This window comes from Hipposideros armiger, unplaced genomic scaffold (assembly GCF_001890085.2).
Source record: "Hipposideros armiger isolate ML-2016 unplaced genomic scaffold, ASM189008v1 scaffold_1709, whole genome shotgun sequence".
Lineage (NCBI taxonomy): Eukaryota > Metazoa > Chordata > Mammalia > Chiroptera > Hipposideridae > Hipposideros > Hipposideros armiger.
The window spans coordinates 85,207-102,520 of NW_017733059.1; the positions used below are offsets into that span (position 1 = coordinate 85,207).

At 40.5% G+C, this 17,314-nt stretch overlaps 1 protein-coding gene across 2 annotated transcripts in view; it reads right to left on the reverse strand.

Annotated features, from left to right (window-relative positions):
* LOC109378047 (nuclear body protein SP140-like protein) overlaps positions 1 to 16,564 on the reverse strand; it is a 72,434-nt gene extending 55,870 nt beyond the window's left edge. For both annotated transcript variants that reach the window (XM_019634500.1, XM_019634501.1), the window contains exons 1-7: positions 16,306 to 16,564; positions 15,647 to 15,727; positions 13,288 to 13,344; positions 12,254 to 12,307; positions 5,529 to 5,633; positions 3,422 to 3,564; positions 2,219 to 2,263 (exon numbers count right to left, since the gene is read on the reverse strand). In XM_019634500.1, coding sequence (XP_019490045.1) covers positions 2,219 to 2,263; positions 3,422 to 3,564; positions 5,529 to 5,633; positions 12,254 to 12,307; positions 13,288 to 13,294 — 354 coding nt within the window. In that variant the 5' untranslated portion in view covers positions 13,295 to 13,344; positions 15,647 to 15,727; positions 16,306 to 16,564. The remainder of the gene's footprint in view (positions 1 to 2,218; positions 2,264 to 3,421; positions 3,565 to 5,528; positions 5,634 to 12,253; positions 12,308 to 13,287; positions 13,345 to 15,646; positions 15,728 to 16,305) is intronic.
* Between the last annotated feature and the right edge of the window lie 750 nt (positions 16,565 to 17,314).

The following is a 17,314-nucleotide window of genomic DNA, read 5'->3' on the forward strand; positions in this document are numbered from 1 at the left end:
TCCCTTCCCCATTAGTTATTCTCCCATGTTAGACAATGAAACTGAAAGAATCCTTGAGGTCAAGGGTATTGTTTCAATTTTCTCTAATGGCCACTGGGCATTTAGTATACACGTGACAATTATATGTTGAATCAGTGAACAGATGAGTATTGTTTCATTTAGGTAAAAAGATCATTTGCTATCTCTTAAGCAAATATCATAAAATAAGTGATTGTTCTGGATGAGTATATCAGACAATTTCACACCACAGCAGCTGTCACCAGATAGCATAGGTGGCCCTTATCAGGAACCAGGAAGCTGCTATCTGGTGCTGAGAGTGAAACTGATGTTTCCAGAAGAAAGGGGGCTGCATCAGCAAGAGAGGTCCTGAGAGGCACAGAGCGCCCACAGGGGTAGTAATGGGTCCTGAGAGCTGTCACTTTGGGGAGCTTCTGTTCTTAATGAAGGAGAGAAAATAGAGAGGCAACTGCAGCTTGTTATTGAAAAGCATTGCAACTACAGACAAGGGTAGATCCTGGTGACAGGAAGTTGCTGGCTCTTTTAGGTCATCTAGACTAACTCGTGACACCGGAGGAGTGGTAGACACACTGCTCTTTAAAGTAGTCAGTGAACCGGTCAAACAATAATTTCCCTTCAGTAACCCAGTGGATGAAATGTCCCAAAGACTGATAGTTCAAACCATCCTCAAAATCAGACAATATAAAGACCTGGACCTCATGTTCCCAGTGGACAATGAACTCCCTGTGGCCAGCTATGTGTGACCCATCTTAGGAGCTTGTGAATGTCACGTATGGCCATTACTACCTGAACTGTAAGAATGCCATTTCTCACCTTCTGCTTCTCAAGTTCTCACTCATATCCCTCATGGAAAAGCCATTCTCATGTCCTGAATATACACTGCGTTTAACATATTTGTTTGTTGCCTCCATAGCCTTTTTCCACAGAGGAAGAAATCACTTTCACAGATAGAAAGGAGGTGAGCACAGTCCCTGAGGTAGAGCCAAAGGGGTGGCATCAAAGTAAACATTTTCCTGGTCAGGCCCTCAAAAGTATAGCAATCTTCCATCCTCATGAAGAGCAACAATATCCACTTGAGAAATTACTACGAGGACTCACAAGTTTGCAAACATGTTGCAATGATATTGCTTAACTTTTTTGATATCAGAGGGATTATTCATTATGAATTTGTACCAACTGGACAAACAGTTAACCAAACTTACTATTTGGAGGTGCTGAAAACGCTGTGTGAGAGAGTTAGAAAACCTGAACTTTTTGCCAACAATTTTTGGCTCTTGCATCAAGACAGTGCACCAGCTCACAAGGCACTCTCTGTCATTTGTTTTTAGCCAGTAAACAAATAACTGTATTGGAACACCCTCCCTACTCACCTGATCTGGCCCCCAATGACTTCTTTCTTTAACCAAAGATAAAGAAAATGTTGAAAGAAAGACATTTTGTTGACATTCAGATCATCAAGGGTAATATGATGACACCTCTGATGGCCATTCCAGAAGAAGAGTACCAAAATTGCTTTAAAGGGTCAACTAGGCACTGGCGTGACTGTAGTGATATTCAGCAATGAGGTATACAGCACTTGTTCTAAGATGAGTTTGCAAATGTAATTTTCAGACCTTGTATGTGGGCCTGTGTGTATATTTTAATGAAATATGCAAGTGGATACAAATGTTAAACAGAGAAATATGCTTTCAGTTGCCTGTCTCATGAAATGGTGTATGGTTTCACATATGTCCCAAGATACATTGTCTACTAGACCTTGTTCATCTGGATGATGGTGAGCAAACTTTTGCTTCATCAGATTTCATTAAAGTTAAAAAATGGTAGCTTTGCTGACAAAAAAACCTGGATTTGAATTGAAGATAAGTCTGTGACCTGATTAAGCAATGCTTTTATGTATTTCATAATTATTTTGCTCTTAAAACTTTGATGTCCTTACATCTGCACCTACAGCTAAAACTCATCTAAGACGTATTTTGATGGCTCCATATCACTTCCATCTCAAATGGCCTACCTTTTAGAGATGACCTTGCATATAACATACTGTTCAAGTAGGAACTCTGAAGACATATGTGGAATAAAAGGCAGGTAGAGAAGAAGAGGTTTCTTAATTATAATAACAAAATTGAGAAATCATGCAAAGAAAGATGCTGAACATATAAAACCAATTATGTCATAAGAATTTGTACAAAGGAACAATCACCTTCTTCCTTCCATGTGTTGTTGGAGGTTGAGGTAAAAATCCTTCCTAAAAGAGAAGATCCAAATAGCAGGTTAACCTGTATTTCAGTCTAGTAAGTGTGGCGTTTTCAAACTCCTCATAAACCTTTCAAAATGGATGTTCCATTGTCAGATGAAACCCAAGGTGTCTAATGAGAAAGTCTCTCCCTCTCCTCACCTGTGTTTCTTCTACAATTCAATCAGTGGTAGCTGGATCATCTTAGAACCTGTTCCCCATCTTTTGTTTTTCTTTTTTCCCTTAAGTTGTGAGTGGTTTTCCTTCACAATATTTTTACACCTCTCATCACTTTCCCATTTCCATCAGCCATTCAAACTTGAGTCCTTACACCAGAGCTATTCAATCAACACACACTTATCCCACCCCGTCTGGGTGTCAGACACTCTGGACAATCTTGGGGACACAAAGATGGACAAGCCCTAGAAGGGTCTAAGGAGAAAAAAGAAGGCATGGAACGATAAGTAAACAACAGTGTAAGAAGGACATTAATAGTGGGTTCAGGGAAAGGATGACCATGCAGGTCAGTCAGGGAATATTCAGAGAGGAGTGACATCTGAGCTTAGCTTTGTATGTTGAGTATAGTTTCATAGGGCTGATAGACAGGGAAGTCATTGCAAGGCCCCATGGCTGAGATGCTGTTTTAAAAATGTCATTTCACACCTCAGGAGACCTCACTGTTCTGCATTGTCTATGTGATGAGTTTAAACTCCTTAGCTGGCGTTAAATCCCTTCACAAACCACCCAATTAGTGGGTTATCCTGCATGACACGATTTCTCTACCTCAACCCATGTTGCTATATTAGTGGTGGATTTGGTTTTCATGCCATTCTTTCTCTGGAGTGTCTTCTTCCCACTTGTTAGACTATAGACTTCTTTATTTCAGCACATAAAGTTCTCTCCAAGCCCTTCTCCACTCCCCTAACCCCTGGGTCAGAATGAATTTTCTCCTCTCCAAGCTCTCGCATCTATCCTGAAGGACCCTTTGACAATGCGGAGGTGCTGCCTTGTACTGAGGTGTGAGTGTGGGCACCTGTCCCCAGTGTGAGGGTAAACTCAAAGCCTCAGGGCTTCAGCTAGAACTCAACAAGTATTTGGTGAGTAAATAGTGACCTTATCTTAGAGTGCCACAAAGAAAGTCACACCTCCCGCCCCCTGCCACTGGAATACCTCCATCAGCCATTTTAGGGTCTTTCCACCACAGTGCACACTCTGCTTCCAGTTACTTGAGTTTTTGTGGCCTCCTTCAACTTCAAATTCTCTGGGAGTGAACCATTTTCCATCCTCTTTCATTATGGACTTCACCGTGCCTCCTGTAGACGAGGGTAAGTTAGTGCTGAAACCTCTAACCATAGAGCTCCCACCACCCTGGATCTGTAGTCACCCAGTGTGGGCTCAGGATCAACAGCAGGAGAGTAGGGCCTCCCCTTTCAGACTTAGAATCCCCAAACCCAGAGTGTAAGTCTCCTCCAAGAGGATTTCAGCTTTGTGTGCACACTTCTTTGAACTTTATGCAACTAAAAATTGATCATTACCATCAAAATTAACCTTATAAAATTATTTCAAAATTGCCTCCAAGGAAAAGCAAGCGATTCTGAATGAGAGGATTTCAATTTGCTATTGAATTCTGGGGACAGAGAACAGGTGAGGCTCTCTCGTGGCCCTGGGGCAATGTGGAGGCAGAAGCTGGAGTTCGGCTGAGATCCCAGGTGGGGCCCTGCAGCTCAGGATGCATCATGGCAACGTCTGTGCATCTATTACAACATTTCCATCCAAGTTTAGTGGCATTATTGACCAGAGATTTTCCATCCCTGAAATCATGGGTAGTTGACTTTAAAATAATTGCAAACTATTGTTCAGTAGAAAATTTAACTTATATTCTAAAGATAGTCATATACTTAGTAACATTATTCATTAGGGATATCAAAACCACAATGAGAGACTATGTCACACCCACTAGATGCCCATAATAAAATAGACAGACAATAACAATTGTGGTGAGGATTTGGAGAAGTTGGAGCCCACAGACCTTGCCGGTGGGACTATAACTGCTGCATTACTGTGGAAATAGTTTGTTTCTTCCTTAATAAGTTAAACATAGAATTACCATATAATCCAGCAGTACAACCCCAGGGTCTATACCCAAAAGAATGACAAAACATGTCCACACAAAAACTTTACACAAATATTCAAAACAGCATTACTCATAATAGCTGAAGAGTAAAAAAACCCCACACTAATAATGAACAAAATATTGTATACCCATACCATGGAATATTATATTATTTGACAATAAAAAGGAATGACATACATGGATGAACCTTGAAAACATGCTGAGTGAAAGAGGCACATGCTATATGAGTCAATGGATACAAAATGCCTAGAATATGCTGATTTATAGGGCAGAAAATAGATCAGTGGTTGCTTAGGGCTGACTGGTGGGGTGAGTTTGGAAAGGCATTGACTACTGTGAGATGTGGCGTTTCTTTTAGTGGGGGGACAAAAATATTCTAAAATTAGATGGTGGTTGTATGATCTTGTGAATCCACAAAACAAACAAACACCCCAACAATAAATTCTACACTCTAAATGGTGAATTGTCATGTATGAGTTATATCTCAGTGAAGATGTTTAAAAATAGTTGATGCAAACATTTGTATTAATTGGTGTTCACATAGCCATAATAAGAGAAATCTGATATGATCCATCATAACAGACAGTGATTGCAAAGCTTTACAATTTAAGAATCACCAAATACTTTGCCATCATTATGTAACTTAACTCTCAAAGTCACACCGTGTTGTCAGGTTTTACATTATTGTTCCTTTTTGTAACTGAGAAAGGTCCCCTTCTTTACTCGGTCACTCTTGGCATAGCTGAGGCTGGGACTCAGTATATCTGATTCGAAATTCTGTGATCTTGTCACTACACCAAGCCCCCTGCCCTGCTGATGGTCACCCAGAAGTGACACAGGACATGAAGGTGGAGGCTGTGGGTCTCTTCCCCTTTTATTTCTGATTCAAAGTAAAATATGCCATATTTTCACCCAGAGACTGAAACCCCTGCACATCTGTTTGGATCTTTGGGCATCTTCATGGACACTTCCATGTGGGCTGAGCGCTTGATAAGTACTATTTCTTAAAGTGTGAAAAATGTCATCTTAGGGATCCCTCCGTCCTTCTCTCAACCCAAACTTGGGCCCCACTTCCTTGAATGATGTGTAATTCACAATAAATAGCTCCATTAATTGTAAATTAAAGTAGACCGTGAAACCCACTTTGGCTCAATTTGTTTTTATGTAACATCCCCTTCGCGTCACCACAGGTCACAGGAAGTACATCACTCCGAAAATCCACATCTTCTTCTGGGTGCGTTCTGGACCCTGAAAAAGAAGATTTCTTCAGTCTGTCTCATTCTGCAATTGGACATGTACCCCTCCTCCCATGTTGAGGTCATTCCTATAAAGACGTAAGGGTACTTAGGAAACTTTATCCCACAAATCTCTAGAGTTCCCAAGTCTTTCTTTCAGTGGCATTTTTCATACATAGCTACAGAATGTCCACCTTGATTTTACCTCTCCCATCTCACATGAAACAGAATGTTTTAGCAGAAACGCCAGCATCAATAAAACTCTCTTAACTCCCAATGTAGTCAGCCCACTGATTCTATATGACAACAAAGCATACAGCTGCTGTCACAGTTCTGCAGGGGCCTCTCCAGCTATACTATGTCACTGCAGTTAGGTAGCAGGAGACCAAGCCAGAGACTGGAGATATGTCTTCCTATTTGAGTTAACTGAGTGAGCAGAGAGAGGATAGTGATGGTATCCTGATGGAGATGGCGTCTGCCTGCTGTTTTTGTTCTCCGCCTTGCCTCATTTGTTGCTCACATCAGCTTTCTGCATAGCTGCAAGAGGAGCTCAAAAAGTGCTAGAACAATCTGCCAGTTGCCTGGCTGGCTGGGTCATGGCAGTGTGACCATGGTGGCCCCTTCACCAGAAGCTACAGCCAAGGCACTGATTGTCTAACTCTATGTTCATCTCCTCCTGTCCACACAGTTCTCTAGTACGGCTCTGTGGTCACTGAAGACAGCTGTCCTCAGAAAGGGATGAGGTCTTTCCTGCATCCTGATCAGTCCAGAAGCGGTGGATGATAAATGGTGTTATATAGACCAATTCTGAACGTTCTGGGTCTGTTCTGACCATTGCTGGTCATGGTGCCTCATTCTCCTCCCTGCCAGCATGGAGGGCAAAGCCTTTGGAGTGTCTAATGATTCAGATTTAATTCTGGTTATAATTTTTGGGAACACTTTTCCCTGCTTGTCTCTGACTCTTCTGGATGAAGGTCTGAGTATGTATAAAAATGATTGGGAAAAAATGCTAACGTTACAGCCACTGGAATAGCACACTCAGATTTTGTGGCAGCCAGGGAAGAATAAAAATTCAGCTAACCTAGGAGGAAACTCCTAGGAGGTGTGGGAGATGGAGGAGCATTACTAATACCCGCCTGTCAGGTCTGCCCTGAGTCCTTCTTCCCTGGTACCGCTGTGGTACAGCTCTCCCACCACATAGATGCTGAGCCTGCCGTTCTGCATCAGATCTGAGGAAATGGCTGGTGCCAGTGTCTGCACATCCCATGCAGAATAACTATGAACATTTTCGCTACACTGATTCTCTGTCACTCAGTGGAGGGCTGCGGGATGACAAATGCCATGTAGACATCATGGACAAAGAGGACAATTTAGTTGGACTGTCTTGTCCCACCTCCTTCGCGGGCCCACCTTACACCTGGCTGATGTATTCCCCATAGGAACCTCAACAATTGTCAATGCCTCTCTTTCAGGGTCACTGTGTGTGCCCTTAGGGTTGTACTTCTTTTGTGACAGCCAGGCTTTCACTTGCCTCTGTCATGTAAACATGTTGACTTTTGTTGTAGTGGTGATCATAGTAGACATAAAACAATTATGCTTTACAAATTTGTTAAATGCTGAAGGAAAAAAAAATGAATGAATGTGGTCCTAGCCTCCCTTTGTCAGGTTAATGGTAGTGGCTGGTGGAGAGGTGTCTTCATGAGGAAATTGTCAGAATACGCTGTGTGAGGTGATTCTTTTGGAAGGCAATTCTCCATGGCTTTCCACATGCCTCACGGTATCTTTTCAAGGATGTTTGAATAGAAAACTGTCTCGGAAGCTGGAGATAATGTAGCCTTCCAGGTCAAAGGGCAGTTTTATTTCCTGACCAGCATAAAACAGAGAACATCTCCCTCCTTAGAAATATTTCAGGAAAGAAAGTCTTCTTCCTTTCCTCTTAGGAGATTTGCAAAAGTTCCAGCGTGATGCTGTATTCTGTGTCTTGATAAAGATTTGAATTTTATAGGCGAATACTTTAATCAGAACTCATAGAATGATATACTTAATATTTGCACATCTCATTGTACATTGTATCTCAAAAGAAAAAAAAATACCACAATATCGACATGTAGTTATTGGTATGTATGCTGAAGTGTTTGGGGGACATGTACTGATGTCTACAACTTTGAAATGTTTGAAACCTGAAGATGGGTAAATGTATGGATGGAGAAATGGATAGATAAACAGAAATATGATAAAGAACAGTACATGTTGATTGTTTAGTGTAAAATTTCCCAAGTTTTTTGTAGCTTTAACATTTTCATTATTCAATGGTGGAGAAAAGAGATTTTGGTGAGATGAAAGCTTATTAAGCAAAAATATCTTAAAATGACAGTTACGATGAAGGAAGAATTTTCTTTAGCCACAAAGAGATTCTAGGAAACAATGCAGTAATCAATTTATTATAATGAGGAAAAATAAATGTTAACCTAGAATTTTTTAACTTTTTGAAAATATCTATCAAAATAAAGACATTTTCAATAGAATACTTGGCGAGTTTACCCTCACTAAAAGAACCAAGGGTTTGTTCAGATAGACCAAAGGTGAAACCAAAATGAAAACAATGTTGAGTACATAAAATGATAAAGAATTCATTTTAGTAAATATTGACTGCAAAGCAGTAATTGTTTCAAATTTTATAATAAAAAAATAATCACAAAATATTAAACAACAACAGCTTAATGATGAAGACAGGATGTTCTGTTTGGGGAAATTTATGCTAAGATCCATGTCATCTTTTCAGACTGGGTATATAGAAATTACAGAAATTTTATCTCCAATTTCCAAACCAGCAGAAGAAAAAGATGGAATATAGAATTCTATCTTATTCCATCACAAAGCAAAAAAGAGACGCAAAAACACACACGAAAATGGTTAGCAATAAATTGAAATATGAAAGTCTACATGTATCAGGAATCATAATAAAAGTAACCAATAAAATTTAACTATTAAAAGTTTAGGATTATTAGAAAAGATTGAGACATAAAACAAAGCTGCATAGGAGGGCTTAATGAAAAAGAAATAAAAAACATAAAACAGAAAAGTTAATGTAACAATATTAGCACCGTGAATAAGAGATTTGAAGGCAAAAAGCATTAACAAGGATAAAGAGGAACAGTCTGTAAGGATAAAAGCAAAAACACTAAGTTATATCGGTCATGAACTGCCTCAAAGTGTTTAAAGTAAAACGAAAGTAAAAGGAGGAATTGGCAAACACACAGTCATGTGGGAGAATTGAACACGTCTCTACAGGAACCTGATGGAACAGTTACAACCTGATTTACTATGGACCAGTCGATTTGAACAACAAAGTTGTGCTCGAAAAAGAGGATGTTATGGAAGAAGCCAGAGCCCAACAAATAGTTCAAATGCATGTTATTTTAAAGTGATCTAGAACATTTACAAATATTGATCACACATGAGGTTCCAAAGGGATTTTCAACAAATTTTAAAGGATTGATGAAGTCTTCATATTGTGTTCCATATATAAGTTTTCATTCCTAATTGACTAACAGAATATCTGAACTCGTGGAAATGTCACAGTGCAGACAAAATACTACAGTTCATAATTTCCCTTAGAGCTCTGCAAGCAGTTTAAGATGTGAAGAGTGAGATGAAAGCAGAATATTGTGGGAAGAAGAGAATTCTAGGAAAGCATCACACAAAAGGGATAGACTTCTGGGGAAGACATCTTTTGCTCTTCACCATTTCTCCTTTGGGTGGCCTAGAGCATATAATCAATATATAATCAATAATGTTGTAAAGGTTTTGTAGGGTGTCACACAGGGATTTGTCTTATTAGGGAGACCATGTCATGGACAGTGTAGATGCCTTATCACTGTGCTGTACACCTGAAGCTGAAGCTGAATAATAGTCAATGTCAGCTGTAATTTTATATATATATCATGAGAAGTGGAGCACAGCATAGGGAATAGTGTTAATGGAATTGTAACAGCTATATACGATGTCAGAGGGGTAGTAGATTAGGGGAGGGAGGTTATCACTTTGTGAGGGGAGAAATGTCTAACTATTAATGTTGTTTTGTACACCTGAAACTAATAAAAAAAGTAATGAGTTAAAACAATTTCGAAGTGTTATAAGACAGAATATACTATTGCCAACCTAAAAAATAACATCAAATGAGAGAAAATATAAACAACATACATAGGAAAAGTTAATATATGTAATATATTAATGTTCCTATTCTTGTTCAGCATGGTTAAACAAAATGGCCATGTAATAGTAACACTGGCAAGGCATATAGCAGGCATTTGTAGAAGAAAAACAACCAATAACCAATGAAAATGCTGAACCACACTAAAAAATTGTAGTAATGCAAATGAAAACAGAAATAAAATAAAACTTTACACTTATGTGAGAAAATGCTTAATATTTATAATGTCTAGTGCATAAGGTACTGATTTAAAGTAAAGAAAATGTAACAGTTTGTATAGATTTATTTTAATATAAGATATAATTCTAGATGTGTTAAAAAATAGGAAAATATATACATCAAAATTTAGGAAAATAAGGTATTTTAAAATAAAACAACACATAAAGATGTATGTCAAAAAATGTAAATTGCTTTAAATTGTTTTTAAAGATGTAGTCTAATCATATAAAAGTGAAATATTGATATTGTCTTTGGTCTTATGAAAGGTATTAGTTCTCTATAGTGCCTGTAATAAATTGCTAAAACTTTGTGAACTAAAACACCACAAATTTATAATCTTACAGTTCTGACAGTCAGATATCTGACACAAATGTCACTGGGCTAAAATCAAGGTGCCCACAGGGCTTTCTTCTTTTCTGGAGGCTGTCAGGAAGAATCCCTTTTTAACATTTTCCAAATTCTTTAAGCTGCCCACGTTTCTTGGCTCATTGTCCTCTGTCTTCATCTGCAGGGACAGCCACATCACACCTCTCTGATCATTATTCCATAGTCCCATGTCCCTCTCTACAGAGCAGGAAAGGTTTTTCTGATTTTTCTAAGGACCTACCTGATTTGATGAGGACCACCCAGATTATCCATGATTCTCTCCCCATTTCCAGATCATTAACTTAATCACATTTTCTAAGTCTCTTTCCACGTGTAGAGTAACAGATTACAGGTTTCAGGGATTAGGGACATCTTTGTTTCTGTTGGCATAAAATTCTTGAGAACTTTATAGATCTCCCATGTATGTCATGGGGATTTGCTCTAATAGACAGGAGGCTCCTTTACAGATCTTTCCTATAGAATCATATCTTTACTTTTGGCTTCTGCTGAGATGCCTGAGGGGCTCTATGAGTCTCATACTTAATCTCATCCAAGAACCTTTCTTTGACTGAATACTCTGATCTTTTGCTACTTCCAAGGCAGTAGCAAAAAGGTCTCCAGCCACACTCTTGGTCTTTCTACAGAGCACACTTTCCTGGCAGTGAATCTCATGATTTTCGACTCTTGTGCAACCTCCATAAACTAAGAATAATCCAGATCATTGAGTTCTAATGCCTTCTGGTTTAGCAGTTCTGTCCTCAATGTATCCCTTTCCTCTCACATTTTACTGTAAACTGAAAATAGAAGCCAGCTGCACCTTCATTGCTCTGCTTAGGAATCTCCTTAGTGTATATCCAGAAAGTACTGTTTCCCACAAATCTGCAGGACCCAATTTTGCTCAGCTTTCTGTCACTATATAATAAGGATCCTCTTCCTCCAGTTTCCAAAAACATGTTCTTTATTTCCTTCTGAGGCCTCACCAGTCACACCTTTAACCCCACATTTCTACATATTGGTGCTGTTCGGGGTGATATACGGATTCTCTGAGACAATCCAGGCTTTCTCCCCCATGTTCTTCGCCTCCTTCTGAGTCCTCACTAGCAGAGTTTAGCATCCACATTTCTACAGACAAACTGCTCAAGGCCATCTAGGCTTTTTCTCTCATTCTGCTTACAATTCTTCCTGCCTCTAGCCACTGCCCAAAGCCACTGCCACATTTTTAGGAATGTGTTAGAGCCATAAACCACTTCCAAGAAACAAAGCCTGTAGTAGTCCAATATTGCCGCCACAAAATTTTACTACAAATAGTGGCTCAAAACAACACAAGTGTATTATCTTACAATGAATGTCAGTTAGAATTCTGACACGGGTCTGACTGGCTAAAATCAAGTTGTTAGCAGACCTTCATTCCTTTCTGGAGGCCGTAGGAGACAATCTGTTCCTTGATTTTCCTTCCTCTTCAGGTCGTCCCAATTCCCTACACCCTTCTCACCTCTTCAAAGCCAGTGATACTGCACCTCTCTGACCATTCTTCCATAGTCACTTCCCCCTCTCTGCACGGCCAAGAAAGGGTCTCCACTTTAAGGCCTATGGGGTATATGGGCCCATCCAGGTAGTCCAGGTAACCTCCCCCATCTCAAGGTCCCTTGTTTAATTCTATCAGTAAAGTCTGTTTCCATGTAAGATAACAGATTACAGGTTCCAGGGATTAGGACATGGACTTCATTGGAGGGGCATCATACTGCTTACCACAATATTTATATAATAATAATAATGATGAAACTTTGGCATAAAAAACTCATTTTAACATGTAAAACAAGAAAAATCATTCTTACTTTTTTTCCCCTTGGCTTTTTGTAAAGCAGACTTGTTTCTCACATTCATAGCATCTAGAAAATAATAGGTGGTGGTGAGAGAACAGAAATGAAAATAAAAGTTACAAATCTTAGGATGGCTTGAGTTTCATAAAGATGTTTGATTTATTGCTTTCTTTTTTTTTCTCATGTAACTAAAATCCTACAATATTGAGAAGTAAGAATCCAGGATGAGTCCTGGGTCTTCTTTTTTTTCTGAATAGCACTTTGAAAAATATTCTTAAATACCTCTGTACTTAGTTTATTCAGGGATAGGATCAGGTATTGTATCCTGTTTAGGTCTTACGGTTTTTATGAGGAAGTGTGTGTGTGTGAAAGTTTATACAAAATCACAATATAAGCTGTTAGGTGCTGGAGGACATCCATCAAAAATATGTGCTGGGTTAGAATAGTTAAACTGATGTTTTCCCTCCTGATGATTTAGTGGCAGAATCAGTTGTCTTTCCAGGCCTCAGTAAGATTGTGACAAAATGTCACTCTTAACTAGAAGCAAAGTATACTTGGCTTACTTGGTTCCATAGAATATTGGGTGTGGCAGGGATGGAAATCACTGTATAAAAATTAGGCTTTACTGTTAATACAGTGATGTAGTCATCTAGACACTGCCATTTTAAGAGTGTATTTCCATAACACCTTCCATCTACAACAACAGGGCCCATTCTGTGAAACACAAATGTAACCATGATCTCTTGCCTCCCTGCTGTTTCCCAAAGACTCAGGTGAAACAAATGTAGAGAATGGGATTCTGCCATGGACCAGACCCTTCCTGGTCAAAGTGTGCTCAGAGTCAAGTGCAGCGGGAAACGGGGGCTCGGATTTCAGACTCGTGGCATCCTGCAGCCCGGGCCCTGTGTCTCTCACCTTCATTACTGAGCCACTGCCTGCTGCTGAGCCGTCTGATGTTCTCCTTGAACCCTAATCACCTATCACTTTCATGGCCAAGGTCAGTGGTATCTGCTGAAACACCTCCACCCAGAAACCCTTGGTCCCCTTACCCATCATATCAGATGCTTGGCTACTCTCTGGCCTTGCTTCTTCACCACTTGACACACCTTTGGAGAAACACATGACACAGGAACACTCTCATTTCCAGGTCTTTTTAACTTTTCATTTATAGACAGTCATTATTTCACTCTGGTGATTTTACAAATATGTTTCCTAAAATGATGTTTTACCTTCAAAACAATTTATTTAAAAAAAGTTCTTGCACCTACCTGGACTACTCCACCAACAAAGAATTTAAACTTTTAAATTTCTAGGAAATAAAGCAGCTGCCATCTGCTCTGCACAACTAACCAATGATTCTGGACCTACCTGTATAATTTACACCTTCACATTTCCTTCCTGTAATTCCTTCTTATCTCCCAAATAATGTAAGAGGCTAAGCACTCACTATAATAGTTATTGTTTCCTTTTTCACCTTAATTTCTGACTGGAAAGATGACTCAACATTGGGCATCCCCTTTAAACCTACTTTATATGTCAAAACATAAAGCTGGTAGCCGGCCGAGTGGCGCGTTGGTTAAGAGCTGGCTTGGTACACCTGCTCTGAGCAGCAGGGCCCTGGTTTGGATCCCACATGAGGGATAGTAGTGACACTGCCCTCTACAGCTAAGATGGTGAACAACAGCTCGACCTGGAGCTGGGCTGCCGTGAATCGTCAGCGACGGCTTAGGCTGCAATGAAGCTGCAGTGGCTGCCAAAAGGTACCGTGTGTGGCCGGCAGCCAGCGTGAACGGTAGGCAGCTGGCGTGAGCTGCCAAGAGCTGCCGTGAACGGCCTTCAAACGGCCGGTGACCAATCTGCCTCACCTGGGAAGAGCGCAATGATCACTATACCAACATGGGCCAGTGAAGCGACGTTCTCCACAACTAGAATGAAAAACCAAAAAGGACAACAACTTGTCTGTTCCCCTTCCCATGATTCCCCAACACTGTTCCCCTCCCCCAATTCCCCAATTAAAAAAAATCTTAAAAAGAAAACCAAAACCATAAAGCTGGTTACACACCCAGTCAAGGATATCTAATGCCTGGTGATGGCAGCTTCAATAAAGGCTCCAGATTTCAAAGAATACTTTTTCCTTGGGCAGGTATTGCAATGACCACCACAGCAATAGTCAACCAGAAAAATGTTTAAATTCCCTTGCAGGAGTTATATTAGACAACAGAATTGCTCTTGACCGTATCCTAGCTGAACAAGGTACCGTTTACTTTGTTGTTAATACCGCTTGCTGTACTTGGATAAAACACCTCGGACAAAATAAGAATACAACTGGATAAAACCTAGGTACAAGCCAAGTAATTAAATACAGTGCCCACTGGCATCACATGGCTCTTTAATATAATATCTTAGGTGGCTGTCCGCAGCTCAACGTCATAAAGACACCACTCTGATAATGGTTGCTCAACGTTTTTGAAATAATCACTAAGGCCTGTGCGACTTCATATGAGAAACCTCAAGAAAGAACCTCAACGTATTTTCCCTTAAAGAAACATGATGGTAAAGCCTTCTTCTGTTCCAGTGCTCTTGTTCAAATGTGGCCTAAGACTCCTAAGAAGAAAGAAGGCCACTTTCCCTCCTATGTGGGACATGACATAGTGGGAATGAGCCTTCCTGGCAATGAGGGACCAACACTGACATCACATTCCCAAAATGAGCCACCCTGACAATGGAGAGCCAATTTGAATAACTGATCCATGCTGCTTTCCAGTAATTAATCAGCAATGCTTTCAAGGAAAGATCTTGTACAAAAGTGGTGGGAGATGGAAAAATAGAATTAAATGGATCCTGTTTAAAATGGAGTTGAACTGTCACACTGGAACGACTGTCTTGCCTGTCTCATGCCTCAAACCTTTGCACTGTTAAAACAGGGGAAAACAACTTTGGGACTGGACCTAAAGAAGCATTGTGTCCGAAGGAACAGTTTTCAAGGAAAACAAGAAAGGAGATATTTTGACTACTGAACCGATACTACTGACTGAAATTAAAAACATGTTTTAGAATTAGCATCACTATGTTAACTTATCTGCACCAGTAGAATTGCCTCTTTTCTTGTGATGTAATTACTCCCTTTCTCTGTCTCATAAGTACCCCTTGCCTTTGTCTCCTAATCAGAATACAATTTGGGCTTGTGCTTGAATCAGTACTTTCCTGAATAGCTATTCTTTTGATCTCAAATAAATGCTTGTTGCCTCTCACTTTGAAAGGCCTTTCATTTTTAGGTAAACAGTGTCCTAGAAGTAATAGAATCAAGGCAAATGGAAAATGTTCAGAATAACATTCACCAGGAAAACAGAGCCCTAAGGTTAGACATGGGATATTTGTCATCGATGAATGCGATCTTAATATTCTTACCTGGTGCAATCTGGGGTCCTGAGCGGGTGACTTCATGGGTGTCCTCTCTCTCACTTGATTCCGACAAGTTACTGCTGGTCACTGCACAGAGGAGCAAAACCCTTAGGTTCTCAGGGTGGCGCCAAGGAGCCCACAGACAGGAAACCCCATAACTAGAGCACCAGGAAGACCTAGAAGCTGTGCACTCAGGTCACCCAGGCCTGTGCCTGGATGTGTGTGACCTGCAGGTTGCTCCAGGTACTATGCAAAAGGTGAGGAAATTCATGCACAGAAGGCAGCTTTGCCCATCCTGCACCGATTCCTACTCCCACCCTCATTCTACCTCATTCTTTTTAATCCTCATTTTAGTTCTTTACTTTCCTTTTAGCTTGGACAATTTCCATTGATTATTCTTGTTCCTGGCAATAGTACATCTTTATATCTCTTCTTGTCTTCATGTGTTTCTTTTTCATCTCCTCTAATGAATATCTTGACACTCTGATTATCTTTCTTTTCTTTAACAGGACCTGACACCTGCACTTTCAACTCTTGAGTAGAAATAGTCTCTCAGATATTAGTATTTAAACTGACCATTTATGGGTTTTTTGTATTTTTCCGATTACTAGGGACATTTTTCTGCTGAGCTCACCGTATGAAATGTTGGTCCCCTCCCTTCCTACCTCTAACCAAGGCCGCTTGGGCTGCCTGCACAGGCCCTGACCATGGCTGGCCTGCTTGGTGGGAGGTGGTGTCCCGGGTGAGATGCAACTGCTGCCAGAATTGCTGCCTGAGGCAGCAGCAGGGAAATACTCAGCTTCTCCCTGGCTCCTCCTGTCTTGCAAGCAGTGTCTCCCATGTTTGGAAGCCAGCAGGAAGCCAGCAAGCAAAAGAGCTGGCCAGCAAGTCTGCAGGGGCCAGGGGTCAGAGATAGAAGCAAAGCAGAACAGGAAACGGTAAGGAATGAATCTCTGTGTAAATCACCCAGGACCAGCACACCCCCTCCTCCACGGCAACCCCCTTTGCTCATTATCGATCCACTGACCCATGCCGTCATTTCCACCAACCTCAGTAGTGTATGAATGGACAGATATTTTTTCAGTGCATTATGATTTTTTTCATTTGGTGCTATTTTTGAAACAAAGGAATTGATGTAAAGTATGATTTAAAAATTAATTCCCCCAATTTTAACATAGAATGTGGGCCCTGGTGTGTGTTTTTGTCACATTCACAGCTCCTTGGAGCCTCCTCTTGGGGCGGTGGGCATGAGGCACAGCCCTTCCCTCATCCGTGCATATCACAGTCAGCTGTCGCTGCTGGGTCAGACTCTTGGACACAGTTATTGGCGTCTTTGTATGCATCGTTTTGGCTGTAGGTTGACATTTCTCTTTCTATTCATTGCTGCCCTTTACTGAGATGCTCTGGGATTTCATTTCCAGGCGGGGCAGCCCCCAGACCACATCATGAGTTATAATGTCACTGCCTCCTCCCCCGACGCCCTCCACACACAGCCTGGATCCTTTTTCTGTGCTCATTACTAGTCACAATTTCTTCCATTCACCACTTCCTGTCCCCACCAGCTGCACTGGTAGATAAATAGTTAACATGGATTTATGCATTTTAAAAGATATTTGTAGATGTTAACTTTTTGAATAAATGTGATTTGCTGAAAGAATAACTATGCTTTAAAAA